The sequence below is a fragment of the Falco naumanni genome, chromosome 1 (assembly GCF_017639655.2).
Source record: "Falco naumanni isolate bFalNau1 chromosome 1, bFalNau1.pat, whole genome shotgun sequence".
Classification (NCBI taxonomy): domain Eukaryota; kingdom Metazoa; phylum Chordata; class Aves; order Falconiformes; family Falconidae; genus Falco; species Falco naumanni.
In genome coordinates this window covers 41,341,615-41,363,582 of record NC_054054.1, presented here as the reverse complement: position 1 = coordinate 41,363,582, position 21,968 = coordinate 41,341,615, and the positions used below count along the sequence as shown (strand labels likewise).

The 21,968-nt window shown below is 47.3% G+C and overlaps 1 protein-coding gene across 1 annotated transcript in view; it reads left to right on the top strand.

Moving 5' to 3' along the window:
• Window positions 1-322: 322 nt before the first annotated feature.
• Window positions 323-21,968, top strand: part of ADRA1D (adrenoceptor alpha 1D) — a 50,838-nt gene continuing 29,192 nt past the window's right edge. Inside the window, exon 1 of the mRNA XM_040591227.1 lies at window positions 323-1,527. Coding sequence (XP_040447161.1) covers window positions 561-1,527 — 967 coding nt within the window. The 5' untranslated portion in view covers window positions 323-560. The remainder of the gene's footprint in view (window positions 1,528-21,968) is intronic.

Below are 21,968 nucleotides of genomic sequence, written 5' to 3'. Positions count from 1 at the left end.
CTTGTCCCGCCACGCAGCGCTGCCACCGCCTCCTCCTCCTCCTCCGCCCGCCTCCCCCCCTCCTCCGGCGGCACCTGACGCGCGGGGTCCCCACACCCCCGGCCCAGCCCCCCTCCCTCCCTCGCCCCTCCCGGCGCTCTCGGTGCGAGCGGGAAGGGAGCGGAGCCGCCGGGCGCTGCCGGCCGCTGCCCAGCGCAGCCCGCGGAGCATGCGAGGGCGGCGGGGGGGCACCCAGCTCGCTGCCCCCCCGGGCGGGCCGGCGGCGGGGCTGAGCGGCAGCCGGAGCCGGGCGTGGGGAGGGGGGCAGCGCAGCCGGCCGGCGTGAAACGGGCTGGCTGGGGGCGGGGGGGGGGCGAGGAGCCGCGCATCCCGCTGCCCCCCACCCACCACCCACCCACCTACCCATCCATTCATCCATCCCTCCACCCCGGCTGCGGGGACCCAGCGGGGCAGCAAGGTGCGGAGCGAGTCCTGGAGCAGGCTGCAGGGATCATGCCGGGGGGGCTACGCCTCGGCATCGCTTTCTCCTCGCCCTCCATGGAGCCCAGACCTTCTCTACAATGACTTTCCCTGAGCTGAGCAATGGCAGCTTGAGTGGGAACCGGACGGGACAGGGTGGCCAGAGCGGTGCCAACCGGTCCTGGGGGCTGCAAGGTGAGGAGACCCCCCAAGGCAACGGCACCACGCTGACTTTCGCCTTGGATGTGCAGGCGGTGGGCGTTGGGGTCTTCCTGGCTGTCTTCATCCTCTCGGCCATCGTGGGGAACATCCTCGTCATCCTCTCGGTGGCTTGCAACCGGCACCTGCAGACAGTCACCAACTACTTCATTGTCAACCTGGCCATTGCCGACCTGCTGCTCAGCACCACCGTGCTGCCCTTCTCGGCCACCTTGGAGGTGCTAGGCTTCTGGGTGTTTGGGCGCATCTTCTGCAACATCTGGGCAGCGGTGGACGTGCTGTGCTGCTCTGCCTCCATCATGAGCCTGTGCATCATCTCTGTGGACAGGTACATTGGTGTCAAGTACTCCCTTAAGTACCCCACAATCATGACTGAGAGGAAGGCGGGGGTCATCCTCGTGGTGGTCTGGCTCTCCTCCATGGTCATCTCCATTGGGCCACTGCTGGGATGGAAGGAGCCACCACCGCCAGATGAGAGCATCTGTAGCATCACGGAAGAGCCGGGCTATGCCCTGTTTTCCTCCCTCTTCTCCTTCTACCTGCCCCTCATGGTCATCCTGGTGATGTACTTCAGGATCTACGTGGTGGCCAGGCGCACCACACGGAGCTTGGAAGCAGGGGTCAAGAAGGAGAGGAATAAATCCATGGAGGTGGTACTGCGCATCCACTGCCGCAGCGTAATGGAGGAGCCTCTCTCCAGCACTAGGAGCAAGGGGCACAACTTCAGGAGCTCCCTCTCTGTGCGACTCCTCAAGTTCTCCCGTGAGAAAAAAGCAGCCAAGACTCTCGCCATCGTCGTGGGTGTTTTCATCCTCTGCTGGTTCCCCTTCTTCTTCATCCTGCCTTTTGGTAAGTGACACTGTCCCCCATCCCAGCCCATCTGCTTGTGGCCGAACCCCTGGGGAACTGCTTCTTGGGACAAACTTTCAGGACACAACTCCTGCTTGGAGGTGAGGAGTAAGTAACTGATAGGTGAATAAACCAGTGATTAATTAATTCAATTAATGAATATTTATTCAATATTTATTAATCAGAATCATATGATCAATCAAAGTAAACAGCAAATGAATAAAATAGCAGGATAATGATTGGTTTAATTAATTCATTCTACATTCAGCAGTTTAATTAATGAAGTTCAGGCTAAGGAGGAAGCAACTCTGTTTCAAACAGGCTGTGATTATGGCACAGTGGTTTCCAAACAGCATTGCCGTCCCCGCCCCCAGCATCCCTTCCTCCCAGTTTGGGGAAGGGCACCTGGACCTGCCCCCGTGGGCCCAGGGCTCCCACTTCTGTTGTGACCTGGAGAAGGTATTGCAGATGAGTGAGGTTTCATCCCACCCAAGGAGCATGTCAGAGTCTGAAGCAGAAGTCTTGCAGACTTCCCGGGATGCTATGGTTGTGCAGGGACTTGGAGCAGGACTAGGTCATATCTACAAGGGTGATGGTCCTCAGTGATTTCCCAGGACTGATCCCCCTCCTTCAGGAGTCAAGCCCTAGGCTCCCAGCCCTGCCACGGTGCCCGTGTCACTGGGTGCTCATTTGGGGTTGTCTGACGAGTTGTGCTCTAAAGTTTTGGCAAGTTGTTTGCCCGGGTGAAACGGGTGCAGTCCTCTGCGTGCAGAGGAGGCTGAGCGGGCACAGAGCTCACCAGGGAGGGTGATGCCCAAAGCAACGTCCCCTTCCAGCACCAGTGCTACCCGTGGCCATGCAAAACCAGTGCTCCCTATCACCACCTCACATAACAATGGGCACCCAGCTCAGGGCACCTGATTAAGCTTCTGGAACGGTGTAGCTAAAGCTAAGGGGAGAAAAAGAGATTAAAATAACTCTGAATAATGACGATGGCCTTTGCACAGAGCTCAGCAAAGCAGAGAGGTCTGTCACTCCATCTACTGGGTGGGACCCACGTGTCCCGCAGCCCACTGGGCACTTGGCTTCAACTAACCCTGCAGCCAGGGAAACGCTACAGCTAGTTCTGCACTTTTTCTCAGGATTTTTCAAACCCTCTTGCTTGAAGCTGCCTCTCAAGTCAGTGGAAACAGCATCGTGACCACAGGACAGATTTTGATCTGGTGAGGTTTTGATCTCCCTCCAGCACTGTGTCCCCCCCTGGGAACAGCTGGAGCCCAAGGCTGACACATAATTGAGGCCACTCAGTCCCCACCTGCCCTTCAGCAGGATAATTCACCAGAAGCGCTGGGAGCTGAGGTGTCCCTCGGGTGGTCTCACCATGCTGCTGTCTTGTGCCTCTTTGCTTCAGTCTCTCTCTCTGGGTGCGGGTGGTATTTGGTGTGTTTGTCTCTGCACTTCGTAGGGCTGAAATTGCTGCTGTGAAGAGTTTTCATCCTGCGTGAGCTTGGGAGTGCGTGGTATAACTCAGGCAGGGAGCAGTAAAGGCTGCAGTGAACTTTTCTTGCTACAAGACCCAGGATGAATTATCCTGCCCGCCTGTGCCTCAGTTTCTCCTTAATTGACCGGGTGCATTGGGGGATTTTTGTAGCCTGCAAATAAATAGTTCAGGAATTGTGGGGCTGGCAAGATGCCAGTTCCCAAAGGCTGAGCCCCCATCTGATACTCGTCAATCAGCAGGGCAGAAACCAGCTCCAAACCTCATTCAAACCTTTACACCTGGCAGCTCATGAAGCTGGGAGTTGGGATCCTGTTCCTCTGAGTGATCCCCAGTACTTGGAAATAGAGAGCGAACAGCAGGCAAATACTTTTCAGTAGCAAAAAATATTTTATTTTGTTGTACCTTCTCTGTCCTCCCTTGAAACCCTTGAACCAGCTTCTCCACTGACGTGCATCACCACCCTTGCAGTGAAGTCAAGGGAGATACACTGATTTACACCAGTTAAAAACCCAAACTTCGTTCTTTAAGTACCTCCCATGATCCCATTTGCTTCCTCCAAGCACACAACTTGCCAAGTCCTTTATAAACATGGCTTTGATCTTTACTTCCTGCTGTATTATATGTATAATATAAACACAGCAAAAGTTCATTTATTTTATGATGACAAAATATGCTGCCTTTGATTTCAGCCCCCCTTTTATTAATTGCAATTTCCTACTCAAATTTGAGAATCATTCAATGCTATCTAGAAGGAGAACAGAAACTCCTGCAAGATCTAATCTCTGAGTTTACAGCTCAGGAGACATGTCTGAAACTCGGAGAAATCAGCAAGGTTCACTTTAAATCCACAAACTGCAACATGCCAGGGCCAATTCTCCTTGAAAAGATCGTAAATGATTAAGTAGAATGGCTTTTTTATTTGCTTGTTAGACAAACTTAGGATAAATAAATTGGGGGCAACTGGAAATGATATTGATACTCATTTTAAATGAAAATGAAACACTCATGGGAAACAAAATTCACTTTCAATTGAAGTGAAACTTATTGTTTCAATTTGAGTGGAACACTATTAACAAATGAGTACTCAGATACGTTTCCAAATGAACTGTCACATTAAAATTAAATAAGTGCTCTATTTCCTTCTGAAAATATTGAAGTGTTTTGACTTTTTTCTTTTTTTCTATTTGACATGAATTTGCAAGAAGTTGTCATTGACTTACGCTGTTGACTGACTGCTGTCTGGTTATACTTTTTAGGGATAAGTAAATTTGTCAGCTGAAAAAACACTCCCAGCTCTACTTAGTATTTGCTTAGCAATCAGAAACTTCTGTCCTGGCTGTCACCAGGCTCCGTGTGAGGCTGCACACGTCCTTGCAACTCTCTGCAACACAGTTTCCTCATCAGTTACGCAGGAGCAATATATATCACCACAGTGTTGAGAAGCAAAAATAACCAATAATTTTAAATAACAGGACCTATGCATGTGCCAAATGCTGTCAGCTGTTTTCTCCACGCTTGAATAATCTACAGATTATTCTTTAAATTGGTGCAGACTTCCCAATACCTCTACAGTCTACTTATCAGCTGAGTAACGTGGCTCATTCCTGTGTTTGTGATACACATCCCCAAGCACAGGATGCCGTCACCAGGAGTTTTAACACAATTAACAGTTTCTGTGGTTAATGAGACTTTTTAAGCAGCTGGTTGTTCAACAAGAGATGAAATCCTAATTACCCACACAACTCTTGCGTGGGTTGTATCTTTTGCTGGGTGTGCGGTAGAGCTCTACTGAGCTGCTTTGTTAGGGGATCCTGGGTGGTGGTTGTGTGGTTGATGCCAGGGTTCCTCTTCCGTTAGCAAAGACCTGTCAAGAGAACAGTAACTGGAAGCTTCTCAGAGATGTGAACCAGGAGTTTAAGGGTGTTCTGTAGGACAGGATTTATCTCCCTTTGGTTGTCTCAGGCACCTGTGCCTTCATCTCAGCTAGTTACAGCATCATGAAGATGCTAGTTGGAAGGGACCTCTGAAGGTCCACCTCCCTCTCTAAGCAACATCAGTAAAAGATCAATCCATCGTATTCACCCAGAGTGCCCTTTATTCTTCTGAGGGGAGTGCCAGAAGGTGTGACTCACATGACCTGTTTTGGACATCCACCTTAGGATGAGATGAATTGCAGTGTCAATCTGTCTCTTCCCCTCCCCTGACTACAAAAGCAGCCAGGGGCAACTAACCCCGCTGATGGTGTCTGCACTGCAGCTATTTGCAGAGAGGTGGGGTTTATCCTAGTTTGAATATTATTTTTTTTTTAAGTTTAATAGAAGCAAGATGCCTGGGTGAGAGAAAGCTGAGCCTTATGTCAGCTCCATCTTTTATTAGAGACAGAGAATAGACAAAATCTCTCTTCAGTCACACAACCATTCAGGCTTCACTGGCACTTCTGCTAATGGAAACCCCTCCTAGAAGTTAGGTGCTGGCTTCATCCTTGCAGGTGGGCAGCTATGCAACAGGTCAGGAACCAGAATCCCCTATACAACACCTACAGATAGGTAGTGACCTGCTTCCTCAAACCTGATCCAGGAGGAAGGAAATAATAGGAGGAGGGATGGAGCCCTGCTCCCCATCTACTCTTCAGTGGCTGGGGAGCGTGCAAAGACAATGTGGGATCCCAGATGGGCCTGTCTCAGGATTGGAGGCAAAGGCCTTCTCCGTCACCACCCTAGAAGCATCTTAAGAGGAAACAACCAACTCTTGGGGTCAGGGCCAGCACCCAGGATGGTGATGTACACATCTCAATGTCCCTTGTTTTTAAGAAGCATAGTCTAGTCTGGGTGGTGGGCTCCCATGTTTGTTATCCTTTGGATTTGGTTAGGAATCAAGACTGGTGTGAGAAAGGCACAGCAGCACCCAGAGCTGGTGCCACACATGGATGAAGGCCATAACCCAGGCTCCCTTCACGCTGTCCCTCCAGCAGCAGTAGGTTACCCAGATAAGGAATGACTTCAGGGATCCCTCAGTGTAAGCAAAACCTTCCATGTTCATGGTCTTATGTTTGCCTTGGGGTGGTGACTTGCCTGTGTTTGCAGTGGAAGCCAATACACATTTTTAAGAAAGTGTATTATTTAAGATTTATAAGAAAAATATTTTATTAATACTTTTAAGAAAAACAGTGTACTAGCTTTTTTACCTTCATCTGGAAGGAAAGGCAGCTGCTACACAAACCAGGCTCAGAAAGGTCTCCTTCAAACAAACAAACAAACAAATAATAATTCTTGTAGAATTTTTTTTGACAGGGCAGAAGTCCTTTCACAAAGCATTTTGCAGAAGGCAGGCTCACAGAGGCACAGCAGTGCTGTCACTTGTGAAATAAACAATGGGGCAGATAACATAGGTAGAAACACATTTCAGATGAGACCAAGTCTGTTCTGGTGGAAGTGGAGAATCTAATTCTGGTAGAAGAGCATTTAGCATGTTTTCCTAAGACAAAAATGTCTTATGTCATTGCCCTGAGCCTGTGTGCATGTCAGCCTTTCCCCACCACTTGATGGATCGTGTCATCAATCTCAATTACATCTGAGAAAGTACTAAAAGTCCTCAGTATACAAAGTTCCTATAAAAATGGGCAGATGGGTAAAGGAGTGAGAACTTTCGTACTCTCCATCACAGAAGGAAGGTTGCAAAGTAAGCACAGCCACTGGTTAGACATCAGAAAATACCCACTAAAAATCCACCATGAGACACAATTCCACAGAAACCCAAACTTATTTAGTTGTGTTGTGCACAGGAGGACCCAATCAAAAGTGTGATTTAAAAAGAGGAATGAAAGATAGGCCATTCAATTACTTGGATTGTCAGAGAAGTCTCATGTATGTCCTGAAATTTTCTGAGTTATGGTGGAAGTGGCAGAATTGGCATGGAAAAGGAATGGTCATCTGCTTTGAAACAATTAGCTATGGCCCAGAGCATCAAATCTAACTAGAAGAAGAGCAATGGCAATGAACTATTCCATCTGCCACACGTCCTCTATTGATCCTAGTCCACAGGAACTATACATTCATTAAAAATGCCAGCAGACACAGACACGGAGTCTCAAAAGCTGCTAGGTACCAGGCTCTGGTTTGATTTATTGGACATCATCCAGGCAAGAGGCAAAATTCTTCTCGTCTTCTTTGCACCACAGGATGTTTCCATCAGATGGGCTTATGCCAAATTAGCATCAATTCATTAAATCGTAAAGGATGGATGGGTCTTCCAGTCCATCTCCTTTTCTCAGGGAAAGAACACTTGGCCCCAAATCATTCCTGACCTGTTTTTCAAGATTGTTCTTAAAGCATTGCAGTGAGGGCAAAACCATTTCTTTCCTGGGCAAACCATACTGTTTCTTAAGCAGCCCTCGAATGTGATTTCTGCTTCTCTTTTTCCAGTTCAGAGGGTCTGCAATAGCGTTAGGGATGTGCTACAGCCTACTAGAATGTCATGCCTAGGGCATGATAGCAGGGATGCATGTGGTGGGCATGTCACAGGGAGTCATCTGCGTTAGTTGTGTCTGACTAGAGATAACACTGTGGAAAAGCAACCTGGGAGCTGGGTTTCTTTCCAGGGAGAACATGTTGACATCCTGCAGAAGGACGCAGGAGAGAATTACAAGTAGGCACATGGGTAGTGACCCTGTGAGTGAATTGTGTAGCTAAAGCATGTGACAGTGTTGATTCACTCCTTGTGCCCTAGTGCAGAAGCCACCACAGTGCAGAACAACAGGGAAACGTTCTACATGTGTTTGGAGGTAGCCAGCAGAAAATGATTATCTGGAGCCCAAGTGAATGCATGTGGTTCCTTCCTTACCCGTTACCTTGTGCAGAAAGCCAGAGACCGATGGAGAGGTTTAGAACAATTTTGCTGTTACAAAAGATGCTACGTTCGAGACCTCAGATGACCATTTGGGCACCCAGGTTTGAACACGCACTTTGCCTCTGCCTGGCCAAAATAATGCGGTGTTCCATGGAAGTGACTGGGAACAGGACCCAGGTCTCCCATGACCTATGTACGGGATTACTCTGCTTCCAGTCCACCCACTGCCCAACCAAATAAAACTATTTAAAGCCAAATGTCTGTTTTTGTACTGCAGCGTCTTGACGCATCTGGAGGGAGTTGCTATAATGGATGTACCACAAACAGGAAAAAAATAGATCTTGAAAAACTTAAAACTACTGTGATTCAGTGGGCAAAATGTTATAAAATCTCTCAACAGGAGTTTTGGAACCAATACCAAAATACGCCATATAACATTAAATGAATCTATATTAAGCCGGGTCTGAGGGTTTTATTATATTTGCACACAGAAAACTTTGTCCTGAATATTCTGGGAAGGAGTTTTTAATTAGCTTGAAATATCATCATTAATTTATATTTGGATAAATATTTGCTCATAAATTCTAATAATCTGGTTAATGAGATGTAATGAAGATTGAGTGGAGGGTGTGGGGGGGGGAATGCTCTTTGGTATGGTTATGAAAGGTGGTTGCTTAATCTCTTGCTACCAGATTTCTTTTAATGGGTTTTGCCACAGCAAACAGCATGAACCAGGTACTAGCAACTGTGTCATGTTAGCAAGGAAAGGCTTCGTGCTACCTGTAGGGTTTTAATTAGGAGTGTGCTCACTTTAGTGAGTACATACAGCACTTGGCTCAAGGCTCTTCAGAAAATGAGTTTATTTCCTTGGGAAAGCAACCTGAATTATCTTCCAATTGACCAATCAGGATTATCACTTGATGTGTTTGCTGTGCTGTGTTCTAGGTAGGGCTGAGAGTACCTATTATGAGACCCTTCTGGAATAAAATCCCAGTTGCTGGTTTCAATTGTTATCTATTAGGTAAAGTTTTCCATCCTGCATCTTTGTAATGGACTGAATTTGTTCTGCCAAATGCGAGTCGCCATGAGATAGCCATACCTGACAAAGATGACAGGAAAAAACACAGCATTCAGCTCCTAAAAGAAGTGTGATGGGGGCAACCTTGAGTTTAAAAAGCTCTGGGAATACCATGTGTCAGAGCAAAAACTTGGCATGCTGCTCCATTGGGGTTGGGGGTTGCTTTGTGTCAGGGCAGGGAATTAGACAAAGCTGGCCCAATATGGCCAACATCTGTGAAAAAAAAGCACATTTCTGAGGTGTTGTCGAGGATGGGCATCTTAGCAAGACTGGAGCTTGCTGGGGGAGGGCTTTTGAGAGCAATGACTTGATGGTGTGTAATGGGCGTGACTGCTCCTCTGCGGTCCCCTGTACTGCTGTTACACACTGCTCCCATCTTCTCCAGTGTAAAGACAGTCCCTGGCATTGGATGCCAATAGTAGATGGGTCTTCAGCCAATTGCTCTTCAGCTTTCTACATAACCAACGATGAAAAACAGGTATTTTGAGGCTGCAGTTTGCCTCATCCTAATATTTCTATCTAAACCAGCCAGATGAGTCAAACTCCAAAAGCACCAGTGTCTCCTCCTCTCTGGGGAAGGCCAAAGATCACGAGTTCCAAGGGACACAATAAATATTTAAACTAGATGAGATGAATCTTGCTGGAAGCCCAATACAGGACTAGCTTTGCCAAAGTCCAGAACACTTCTAGCTGGAGCTGGAGCTGATGGGAGTTACGCTTTAAGACACCAAAGGCACAGGAATCTACACTCAAAACATAGGCATATTTTGGCATTGCTTTGTAAATGGGATGGTCAAATGGCTCTAAAGCATCTTTTTCTCCTTGAAGATCTGTGGAAAGAAGAATATATTTGTTGGCAAAATGTTTGGCCATAACTGAGCTAAGTACCTTCAGATATCCATGAGGAAACAAATAGTTCTGTTGTCAGAGCGGAGCTCCGTTTGTGCTTTTGGGTTTGTGAAGTGTGGAGTCACATACTGACCAGTGAGGAGATGCTGAACACCTCAGCTGAGCTGCTGTTTAACTGAGCACCCACCTTTCCTCACAGCTGGCATGGCAGGGACACTGCAGGGGCAGCATAGCATGAACCTGGAATTAAACTCCTTAAATGTAAGAAACCAAAGTTTCGCAAATGTGATTTTCACTGTGACCTTGTTGATCTTTTGAGTCCTTTGCAGCGTCCTTAGTGTTCATTTAGCAGGTTTATGCTATAGGATACAAGGTAGTGTTGTGTGTGTTTTGTCTGCAAGGTATTGTTTTGTGTGTTCAGCAGAGAGCAGTGGTAGAGTTAAACAAGGCAATGTTTAACACATAACCCACTTTTGAAGTAAAGTGTGTGACAATCTCTTAAAATATTTGTTCTCTGTATGAGAAAATACATTTTTACAACAGCTTAAGCCCAGAAACAGCAGTTGCAAAGGCTGTGGCTGATGCACCACATTTTCAGCAATCATCTTTCCATGGACACTGGTGGGATTTTGAGTGGTGCTTGCAGCGACAGCTACTCTTTAATATAACCTCCTAAATTCAAGTGGCTGATGGGGACAGGAGCTACCTGAGGAAATAGGATTTTTCTTTGAAATCTCTCTTTCCACATAAATTCAGTTCAGGAAAATATGGTTCTACCCCTGGATACTTCTGTATGGTGCGTGGCACTATTGGACAGATGTTTTCCCTGTCTCTTACTCTTATCACCCTTCACATGGTGATCCTTCTGGAAGTCTGCATTTCCTGGTATAGCCCACGTTTCCCACTAAACCAAGAAACAAGTGCTAGTCAATGTTGCATCACAGGTTATACCATCCCCCAGACAAGTTAAAAGCAATAGGAAAGCAACTGAACTGCAACTCTCAGAAAAATGACATTGTCATTGACAACAGAAAATATTTCAGGGTTTGGTTTTTTGGTGTTTGGGCAAAACAAGGCTGAAAAGATCTTCTGGCATGAAATGTGTGTAGTGAAAAATCCAGTTTTCCAACTAATAGATGTTTAGACATTTTTGACCAACCCAGGTTGGTCCCTTTCCTTAACCTTTTTACACACAAAGTTTAGAAGTTTGCCTAAGGTATCTAGCTTTGAAGGTACAAAGCAGTGTTTTTTCTCCATCATTCCTTATAGAATAACTTGACACTTCTTGTGTTGAGTTGATCCTCTGGAAGTTGTGAATCAGGTTTGCCCTCTGAGCAGACCTTTTCCCAGGAAAGCCTGGTACTAACAATGCTTTGTAAAGGTGGTTTTCTGCTCTGTGTTGTGAACTAATTGCCTCCTTTCCTTGTCATGTGATAAGGAGGCAAGGCTAAGTGTGGTCTCATAACCCTGAGATTGTCATTTGCTTTCGCTTGGGTTGTCATCAAGGATCATCTGTTGCATGCATCAACCCAAAAGAGTTCTTCTGAGGATATCCAGGGTTTTCTTCCTCTGTGCATTGGCTGCTAAATGGTGGTGCAGGCATTGGTGACTGTTGCTGATGGGCGAGGTCCTAGAGGAGGATGGATGCTGTAAAGTTCAAGGTGTTGCTTTTTCATTCTTCACAGGAGGTGCTACATCAGGATTACCGCTATGGCTATATCCACTAGAAAAATGAAGAAGAAAAAATGGGAAGAAAACCGTGCACTTTCACCAGCAAAGTAGTGCAGAGTGACTCACATCCACATAACTCAGGGCTAGTCCTCTCTAGAGACTTGCACATCCACATCAACACAGGGTCTTCTCCACATTTTACAAGGTGTCTCAGTGGCTCTGAGGCTTAATTACTATTTTGAGCCATTTGTAATGCAAAAAGGTCTGCAATAACATACCAGTTGTTGGCAACCTGTCAAAAAAGGATTTAGGTAATCCAAGTCTTTCAGGCAGACCTCACATACGGGACCCGTCCAGCCCTCTCACCCACCAGGTTACTATGGAGCACCTGCTGGGTGATAGCTCCCAGTGGGCAAGGTCATCTCTGTGGAGTATGTGACAGCACTCATCTCTCCCTCACATAGGACCTCTTGAATGGGACCATGGGGTCAGAGACAGGCAACCCTCTACAGCTATGGCGGAGCCCTTCATGGATGGTAGCTTGTTTCTATGCAAAATCTGTGATGAGAGGCAAGGAAAGTAGTTGGAGATCTGGAAGGCACAGTAGGAGATGAGGAGGGAGGGCAGGAGTCTTGGGGTGTGGTGAGGCTAACTAGGTGCCAGGAAGGCTGGACTGGGATCCCTTCTTATCTCCAGCAGCCCTGAGGTGGTAGAGCTTTGAGGTTCCCTGAGGTGACCACACAACAGAGGGTTTGCAGAGCCCCAAAACAGAACCATCAGCTCTGTCTCCTAATGCTCAAACTGACAAAAGTGTTTCCAAGAGCCAAACATGTTTTACAGTCTTGTTTTTGTTTACTCACCTGCTCTTAAGTTCATTGCAGCTGAAAGGGTTTGGGGATTTAGGAGTGAAGGTGGTTCATGAGGAATAGCTTCAGCTTAAAGTTCAGCAGCTGGCTGCTTTCACAAGGGAGCTGCTTTCAGATTCGGCAGTTAATTGCCATTCTTATTTGCTGTAAATACTTCCTTTAAAATGCCATTAGGAACACAGTGACGAGCTCTTCCTTCTGAAGGCTTTCCCTTTACAAGCACTTTCCATCCAAAGACCTTTTAGCCATTCACACCTATACCTGAACACACACCCCCAAACATCCTCATCATCCTCCTTCCTCCAAAGCAAATTCCAGCCACTGCAAGGCAAAAATGAACTCTCTGTTGTATGAACAAAATATACAAAAAATGTATACAACAAATGAAGTTGATTTGTTGTATCAACTATCTGCTGCCTGGGCTGGTGAAGAAACCTCCCTGAGTGGCAGAGGTAGCATTCACATCTTCCCACACAATGTGCATTGGGGACACGCCTCCCACAGCAGTGCCAGCTCCGTAGCTCAAAGGACTAAATAGTAAGAAGGGACACACACACAAATGTCACCAGGGAGGGAGATAACCCATCTATTTCCACACTGTTTGTCATCACTTTTTGGCTAAGGAAACTGAGGTATCACCAACATACCTGTAGTCACACAGTAGCCCTCCAGTATGGCTAACACATCAGCAACTTCTGCCTATCCTTGCCCTGTTTCGGTGCTGTATAAAGCTGTCACATGGAAAACAGAAGACTCCACTTCTCCCCACAGTGTAATTTATGGGTGCAATCAGACCAGGGATGGATTTACTGGAGTGGCTGGAACAGGATATGGCTTTTTAGCTACCCCTAATGAATAGCCTTTCTCTAAGAGGGCTCCTTAGCTAATGCATTTGGAGCCGAGCCAGAGAACCACCAGCTCTGGTGGCAGAATACCAGCTGCCAGCTCGCTAAAGAGAGGGCATTTCCTCCTCCTGTGAAGTTTCCAACCTGAAACAATTCGCAACTCAGTTGTTAAGGCGCCCTGAAATGCAACTTTTTTTTTTATCCCCTCCAGTAGCTGAAAAAAAAACCACCAGCTGCAAGGGATTCCTGCTGGGGGAAATCCCTGCCCCAGACAATTCCAAGCCACCTTTCTCATTGCTCACAGTAGGAACAATGATGGCACTCAGTAAAGGAAGAGCGGCAGGAGACAGCAAGGACTGGGCTGGCTCCAGCCAGCTCTCTCCAACACATATCTGCCCAAGAAGAGTGCCTGGAGCACTGTGAACATGAGGTGGTTGGTGCCACCTGGGTTCAGGACCTGGAATCTTCTGTCCTGCAGTTTGCTTATTTATCACACTTCATGGGATCTGTGTTTCCCCCAGCGAGTCAAAGGCTAGAGCAAATCACAGGCATTATCTCGCCTGATGTCCTGAATTAAAGAACTGCCTGCCCTCTCCTGCAAGACTGTTGCAAGGTTGCAAGTGCTGAGTAGCCCAAGACAAAAGCCAGGCTGCAAATCCTCCAAAAAGATGTCCATGATGGGGGGGGGGGGGGGGGGGAGGGAAACATAAGGAAGCCCTGCAAGAGATCAACCATGCAAGGATCAATTAACACAGGCACTGAGCGGGGGACAGCCCCCCCTACGAAAGGCTGCCCCAGCCTTTGCTGGAAGGGCTCTGCTGGGTCTTGGCCCAGGTCTTCTGCCACAGAGCAGAGCTTTGCCAAAGCATTGAGATGGGGAAAAGGTAACAAAGAAATTTGTTTAGAGGGAAGTTCATATCCTAAGCCAAAACCTGATGATTGTAGTATAGAGGCAATGAGGAATAGGGATACCTTCACTGCAGGGTGCTCTTTTCTTGTGTCAATGAGCCAAGAGGGGGTTAGGGCAAGCTAACTGGGAAAGGGATGGGAGCCCTCCCCGTGGCAGGAGGATGGTCTGGCGCCAGGCATTGCCACCGCAGGACGGCCCAAGGGAAGGAGGTGAACGCACAGTAGGCTCGTGCCACATCTCATCCCTGGCTGTTTTCCAGCAGCAGATTTCCTCAGACCAGCCTCACAAACTGCTGAGAAACAGCCCACGGACAAAGACAGGGATTGTGGAGGGCACCAGCCCTAAAACCCAGGGACTCAGCGCCACTTTCAAGCCCCTAGGTGACCAGATGAAGCTGACAGTGATGGGATTTCTTGCCCTGGGTGAGAACACTCTCACCTGAGTCCTGGGCAGGGGACCTGACACGTGTATTCCCACCCCAGTTGTGTTTTCAGGAATCCAGTTTGGAAGGGCATGGAACACAAGCACATGCACAACACAACAGTGGAGACACCATCAGCTGCTCACCAACCTGGTCTGAGCAGAGACAGCAGAGGACTTGGCTTCATAGCAGCCTCCAGCTCTTGAACCTCTGCCTTAAAGCCAAGTTCTCTAGGAGACACTTGTCAAACTGCACCAGGAAAGTTTTTCAGCCATGGGCTATTTCTGTTCCCAGGGTCCCTTCCATAGGAATTATCTGGAAAGCTGTGAGGATACGTTGTGAAGCTGAGCTGGCGGCCAGCCACGGGCTTGTCTGCCTCCCTCAACATTGCACTCAGGCTGGGGATCTGGGGAAACAAAACAGAATGACTTCACGTCACCAGGTTTGCTTTCCGTGTACTCCTGGCTCAGCGATGAGTATGCAGAGACAGAGGAAGAAGCAGTAAAGCACAGAGTTTTCCAAACCTTGCATCTCTCCTTTCTTCTACCTTGCCAAAACAGAGCTATTTGGGATTAATCACATTGTGCTTCCCTTCCAGAGACACCACACGGTTACAGCACTTCAGGGATCTCTGCAGGATGATCTGTCTGAGAGCCTTAATGATGCACAAGCCCATTAGTCATGTGCTTCAGCCCCTTTTGTGTCAGGTGCTGTACAAACAGTAATGCTATTTCTAGCCCAGAGGAGCTCAAAGTAGTGGATCCAGATGGATGTGGGAGGCAGGAAAGCACCCAGTGGTGTCTGCATGCAAGGAGACTGCTGTTTTGCTGGCATTCAGGCAAAGGAGCAGGAAATAGTGGTGTGGGTATTGGTGGATAGCTGCTGCTGTCCTAGGAAAGCAACAGAGAAGGCACCAATTCCCATCGCATCTGATCACCTCCTTGGCCATCATCCTCCCTGGGTCCCCTTCCCTGAATACCTCCTTACCAGTGCCTCCCCTCTCATCCATGACTCTGGTAAACAAGGCCTATAATAATTCTTATAAAATACTAATTTCTGGTTTGCAGGTAGACAAAGAGATGAGGGGTAGGACCAGATTCACATGTGAAGGCTTCTATGTATAGTTGTCTACAGGTAGGTGGTCTGCATGTGAGCTGGGTGTCTCAGCTCCCATTGCCCATGTCTAGAGAGCTGTATTGCTAACCAGACTTTGATTGCAATTTACTTCCCTAAGATATGCCCCGTGCTGTCCGAGATCCCCTAAGATAGATGAAGAAACTTTATCTGGTTTTTGGTTGCAAGACAGGACCTAGAGAAGCCCTGTGCTCTTCTGGAGGGACATCCAGACATCAGGAGGAATCCCAGGGCATTTATCTCCAGTGATACCAGACACGTAGGCAACCTCAGGGTCTACTTTGAATTGTACCCTGGATTGTCTTCCTAAGAAATTAAAAAGAAAACCAGACACCATTGTGGAAAATACTTGTGCTAACCTGCCCACACAAATGTTTCTTTCTCTATCCCATAAACTGCAGTGTAGGTCGTGCCCTGAAGTTTGGTTGGTGTCTTGGTGTGTTAATACCTTTCCGGCAGATGCACCCTTCCACAGGCTAGTTCTGAAGCTGTGTCCTGAAAATAAAAATAAAGAGGTGACTACTTCTTCCTCAGATGGCCTATGAGGGATCAGTCTGGCTTCCTTTACATTGCTGTCGAGCGTTAAAGAGGTCACCTAATGCTTCAGTGCAAGAATAGTAAGAAATATATGGAAAAGTCTTTGAAAGAAGGGCTTAATCTTTGCTGACTGGCAAAGATAGAGAGGAAGAGTCTTCTAAGTGACTTTACTCATCTGACCTACCTGTTTCTCCATTAGGCTTCATCACTTGGCACATTTATCTAGGCAAGTAGGACCCAGCTGGCCAAATAGATTAAAAACATGGAGTTACCTGCCAGTGGTAGGTTTGGCCTCTCCATTTAGGACATGTAGTGATAGTAAAGCTGTTGGATAGGGTGGTGGTGTGCACGAAGCTTGTCCCATCACAGCTTTAGGTCTCTGGCCACCTGCTAGTTCTGAGGTGTGAGAACTGGCTCAGAAACACTCCACATGACACACCTGATGCACAGACTCTTCTTGGGCTTCAGTAACATCCCTTGCTGACCCCAGCAGGCAGTGTGGCTACTGGGCTTCTACAGGACAGATCCATGAACTTCCCCCAAAGGTCAGGGAAATCAGGATATGGGCCGTTTCATTTTCCTGCTGCAGTTTCAGGGCAAGGGAAAGTATTTGCCTTCAAAACAAAACTATCCCAAGTGTCCGAGGCTGTTTGAGTCAAAGGCAGCTGGGGTTGGGGGCTGAGTGAAGATTGTTTACATTGAATGTGGCCATCAGCCTGTCAGGATTTATTCCACACATTCAGCTGGAAAAGGTCTGTTCCTTCTTTCTCTGTCTTCTCACAGCACACCTATCAGCATGCACTTAGAGAAACTGCAGATGATTAAATTAGCAGTCTAATGTATGGAACAAAAATAATTTGCTCCAAACCCAAGCATTTACGGCTCAAAGCAGAACTGGGTGACTCACAGCAGAATCCAGATAAGCCATTGGAGAGCAACGTAGCCAGAAATATGATCACGTCTGCCATCCCACCAAGTGCATTGGCAGTCCCTCAAGGACCTACTTCCTTCATAGCTCTTCTTCTTCTCCCTGTCTCTCCTCCTCTCTGCACCCCTCTGTGGCTCTGATGGGCAAATACGACAGGCAGCCGTCACCACATGGAAAAGGAGTAGCTGTCACTGCCTGATCCCATTCAAAATCACTTGAGCTTCATGTGTGTCCCAGCCTCTGACCCTCTGCTGCCTGTGCCTTTGGGAGGGCCATTTTGGATCTTATTGCATTCAACTCAGAAACCTGATTGTTTGCAGTGGGAACATATCCGTGCCCCATTTGCAATCATTTAGTTTTGTGTCCATATCATCTTCTTCCTTAAGCAGCTATAATCTTTCCTTGGTGTTCACCCTTCTGGCAGAAAGCTGGTCAGAGGTCTTCTTCCCCTGTAGCCTCTTTTTGCTGCATTGAACAAGCAAAAATTCATCCCACCTAATGAAATCCCTTTTGCCTTTTTATCATCCATATTCCTCCACTGGTCCATGTGGATTTACTCCCCTTTAGAATATCACTGATGGTTTAGATACTTTGGGAGACCAGTCTTCTACGTTACACTCAAACTTTTGAAGCTGCACCAAACAAATGGGTGTCTGGGCAAGCAGTGCTTTCTGGTAATCCTGATGATGCTAGTAACAACGGTAGTGGCAGGTCCACCTGGAGAAGAGATGGAGAAGGCAACCACTTGCACTGTGTTGGCACGTGTCCCATGTGATTGCCACCATGCAACCTATGCAGCTTGGTGCTCTGGCTTTTGTGTCAGCGCTAGGTTTGGACTCAGAATTCTGAGCCATACCACAGAGATGTCCAAGGAAGAATGTCTAAAAGAATAAATGAATGTTACCTGCCATGTCCAAGTGCATGCTCAGAATTGCACCAGAGGGTTTACTTCATAAGTCCATCTTTTTCACTGCCATTTTGCTTTCTAAGGGACTTTCCAAAGGACCTTCCTTCCAAGCTCAGTTGGAAACAGCTCCCCCATGTTACTGGAAGGGGTGTACCTCAAAGCTGCGAGGTCCCCATCAGTCACTGCTGAAGTGTGGATTAAGAAATGCTGCTCCATTGCCAAACATGAGTCATCCTGCCTCTCAAACGCTTGCTCATGGTCACCATGGTGACTGGGTCAAGCACCTCAGAAAAATGATCTGGGAAAGTCCATTTTTCTTTCTCTCTATTTATTTCTTGTCATTGCCTGCCTCTCACCCTTCTCCTTCTCCAGCCCAGGAGTGACTTGCACTTCCAAGGATAAAGCTTGCAGGGGACCAAGGAGACTTTATTTTATTCCAAACTGCAATCATCAAGGAGGCAATTCTACCACACACACTTGAAAAAGGTGTCACAGTCTGTGAAAAATCACTTTTTGAAGAGAGAAACAGAAGGATTGGGCCAGCTAAAGGTAGTGTCAGGACCTGGATCCCCCCCTCCTTTCCTATCAAATATTCCATCAGGAAAGTTCTCAGGTGGACAGGAATTGGAAGTTAGCCTGGGCTACGGTAAAGCAGGCTCTCTTCAATACAGGTGATCGTGCATTGTACCTCCACCAGTGCTCAGCACTCAGCACCCATGAAAAATAAAACACCTTTGCACCAGCCACAGGAGCAAAGGATCTCAAGGTTAGAAATTCCCTTGGATGAAAAATTTAGTAACCTCTTCCCTTGGCTAGCCCTTTGTTTATGCTTAGCCATGCTGTTCCGTCCTCTCCCATCCACACTGCCCAAAATTTCCCCTGGGACCCACCTGTCTTTGCAAGCACCTCCCAGTCCCTCAGGCAGGGGGCTTTGCTCTTCTCCCTCCTCCCCTTCAATAGCCTCTGTTTCTTGGTGTTAGAAAAAGTCCTACTCGGGGGTCTGGCAGGCACCCAGGCATTGGCCTGGACATCTTCAATGGCTCTGCAAAGTAAGACACTGAATTTAGGTGTCTGCACTTGGGTCACCACTGAAGTCCCCACTGTTGTCACCCTGATACAGATCCTTGTACCCAGAGTTTGTTTCCTTCCTTCACAAGGTTGAATCCTTCCTTATTTAGTGGCTGTTGGTCTCCATCCTACTCAGAATGCCTCTCTTAACCAGCTCTGATGGTGTTAGGCTTGTCACTCAAAAAAGCTGCAGCATTAGCAAGATTTCCCTGGATTTCATCCTCTCCTGGGTTGTCATTATTGCCTGTTTCTCCAATTCATTCCCTAGACAAAACAGAAACACTAGGGCAGGGTTTGATAGGTGAACTGCAGTGGGTTTTGGCAGAAGCCACCAAGGCTGATGTCAGTACTAAGCTGTAGCTCTGCCTCTATGACACCGAATGTTGGTAAGGAGCAGAAAGCATCCCATTAGACAGATGCTTCCATTAAATATGTGATTGCCTACAAAATCATGCAGAAAAGGCTTTCAAATCAAAAGCAAACCGAGCTGTTTATTGCCATTAGCAAACAGGAAACAAACAAACAAACAAACAAAAACCCCAAAACCAACCAACCAACAAAACAACAGAGAATGCAAGAATATGATCATTTGGGAACAATTCATTATTTGTTATTCCTGATAATAAAATCTATTTGTACTTCAGTTACATCCAGGGGCACACGTGTAGGAGCTGGAACTCTGATAGCAAAATGGTAACTCCTCACTCTAAAGGTTCTGTTGCCTTGGGCTTGTGAGCTTAACCGTTCAAATTGCTGGCCTCTAGGCACCATCACATTTGTCACAAGTGGTCTACAGCAGATGCACAGAAGAATATCAAGCATTAAAATGTGCATATTTTTGGTGAAAAGTTGGACAATGAGGTTGTTGAATCACCCAAGAGAGATCCAGAAGGCTGGTAATGGTCCTTTATCAGCAGGTTTAGGGTCTAGTGAAGGAAGAGGGAGAATTGTTGGGTCAACAAAAGAAAATTAAACTCTGTCTTTCAAACTGACCCATAGTGTCCTATTTCCTTTTGTGTTTTGATTAAATTTGGGTTGGGTTGGGTTGTAAACTTAAATGTAAGCAAATTTTACTACAAAGTACTTCAGCATGCCTATTTCTTCCCACCCCAAAAGAAAAGTTCTGCTTAGAAAGGTTTCAGTATTGAAACTTTGCATTTGTTTTTCAAATACTCTTTCTCTCATCTGCTTTGGTCAAGATAATTTTACGAGTTTGCCCTACACAAAAATTTGTGTTTGTCTCCTCCAATCTGTATGCTTTTCAGTGAATGAAAGAGGCAACCAATATATTTTTGCCCTGATATCATCAGATGTCTTTTTTTCTGGCAGGCTGCATGAGAATGGTGTCAGAATACATATCCTGGTACAGTCTAAAGCTCTTGGGAATCTCTCTGTGTAAAATGATTAAGAAGGCTGGGTAATAAAGCAGAGACATGTTACTGTTTTGAACTATTATGACATTTCTTGGTTGTATCCATTTTTCAGTTTCCTTTTGCAGAACAAGTCCCAGACTGAAATGCACCTTTTTTGCTCCGTACATCCCAAAAGCCATTTTAGGGGAGCAAGTGGCCTCTTTCAAAGGAAAGCCATGGACTGTTAGCAGTGGCAGAGAGTGAGAAAGGATGTCACCCATCCCTTAAAAAATACACACCCTTGAGTTATCCCAAAATCCAGGCAGGAGGGATCAGTTTGACATCGTTGGCTTGCATGTTGTCGGTGCACTTGGCCATGGGAGCAGCATCAGGCATCAAGTCAGGCTCAGCCATGGAGCCAAATTCTTCGCAGTGTTACCTCGAAATCCCTCTCTGGGACTCGGCATAGATGGTATCGCCCACACCTCCTCATACTGGCAACAGCTGGGACACCTGTGCCACAGGAGATGAGGAACAAGGGCAGATTCATGACCATGGAAATTCCCAGGCTAAGTACCAAGGGAGCCCTGGTGATCTGCAGAGCCAGCCCATAACTTAGACCATTTCCTCTCTCTCAAAGGGAGCATCCAGGGATTTCTCCATGTCAGGACATCAAAGAGGAGATTATAACCAGCTGTCTCATACAGCTAATTGATACCAGGCCTCTTTATTCCTCAAGGAGGTCTCTGAGGGAACCAAGCCAAGGGAGGTCAAAAGGAATGAACAAAAGAGCATGAAGTCCCAGAGTGTGAGGAGGGCAGAGACCACCTTTATCACAGGATCTCCTCTGGGGAGTAATCTCCCAGCTGGTCCAATGCCCCCCTGCTTCCCTGAGCACAGAGTCCCATCAGTGGAGTCTGGACTGATTTGTCACCCAGCACCCAGGGGATATCTCATATCACCCAATAACTTCTTGTTTAAATACCTTAGTGCAAGGGCAGGGCAGGATGTCAGTACAGGCTGGGGATGAAGGGATTGAGAGCCATCCTGAGGAGAAGGACCTGGGGGTGCTGGTGGATGAGAAGCTGGGCATGACCCGGCACTGTGCGCTCGCAGCCCAGAGAGCCACCCGTGCCCTGGGCTGCATCCCCTGCAGCGTGGCCGGCCGGGCGAGGGAGGGGGCTCTGCCCCTCTGCCCCGCTCTGGTGAGACCCCCCTGCAGCGCTGCCTCCAGCTCGGGGGTCCTCAGCACAGGAGAGACGTGGAGCTGTTGGAGCGGGGCCAGAGGGGACCACGGGGATGGTCACAGGCTGGAGCAGCTCTGCTGTGGGGACAGGCTGGGAGAGCTGGGGGGGTTCAGCCTGGAGAAGGGAAGGCTCCAGGAGGACCTTAGAGCAGCTTTCAATATGTAATGGGGACTTTTAAGAAAAATTGAGAATTTTTACCAGGACCTGTAATGACAGGACAAGGAGCAACAGTTTTAAACTAAGGGAGGGTAGGTTGAGATTGGACAAAAGACAAAATCTTTT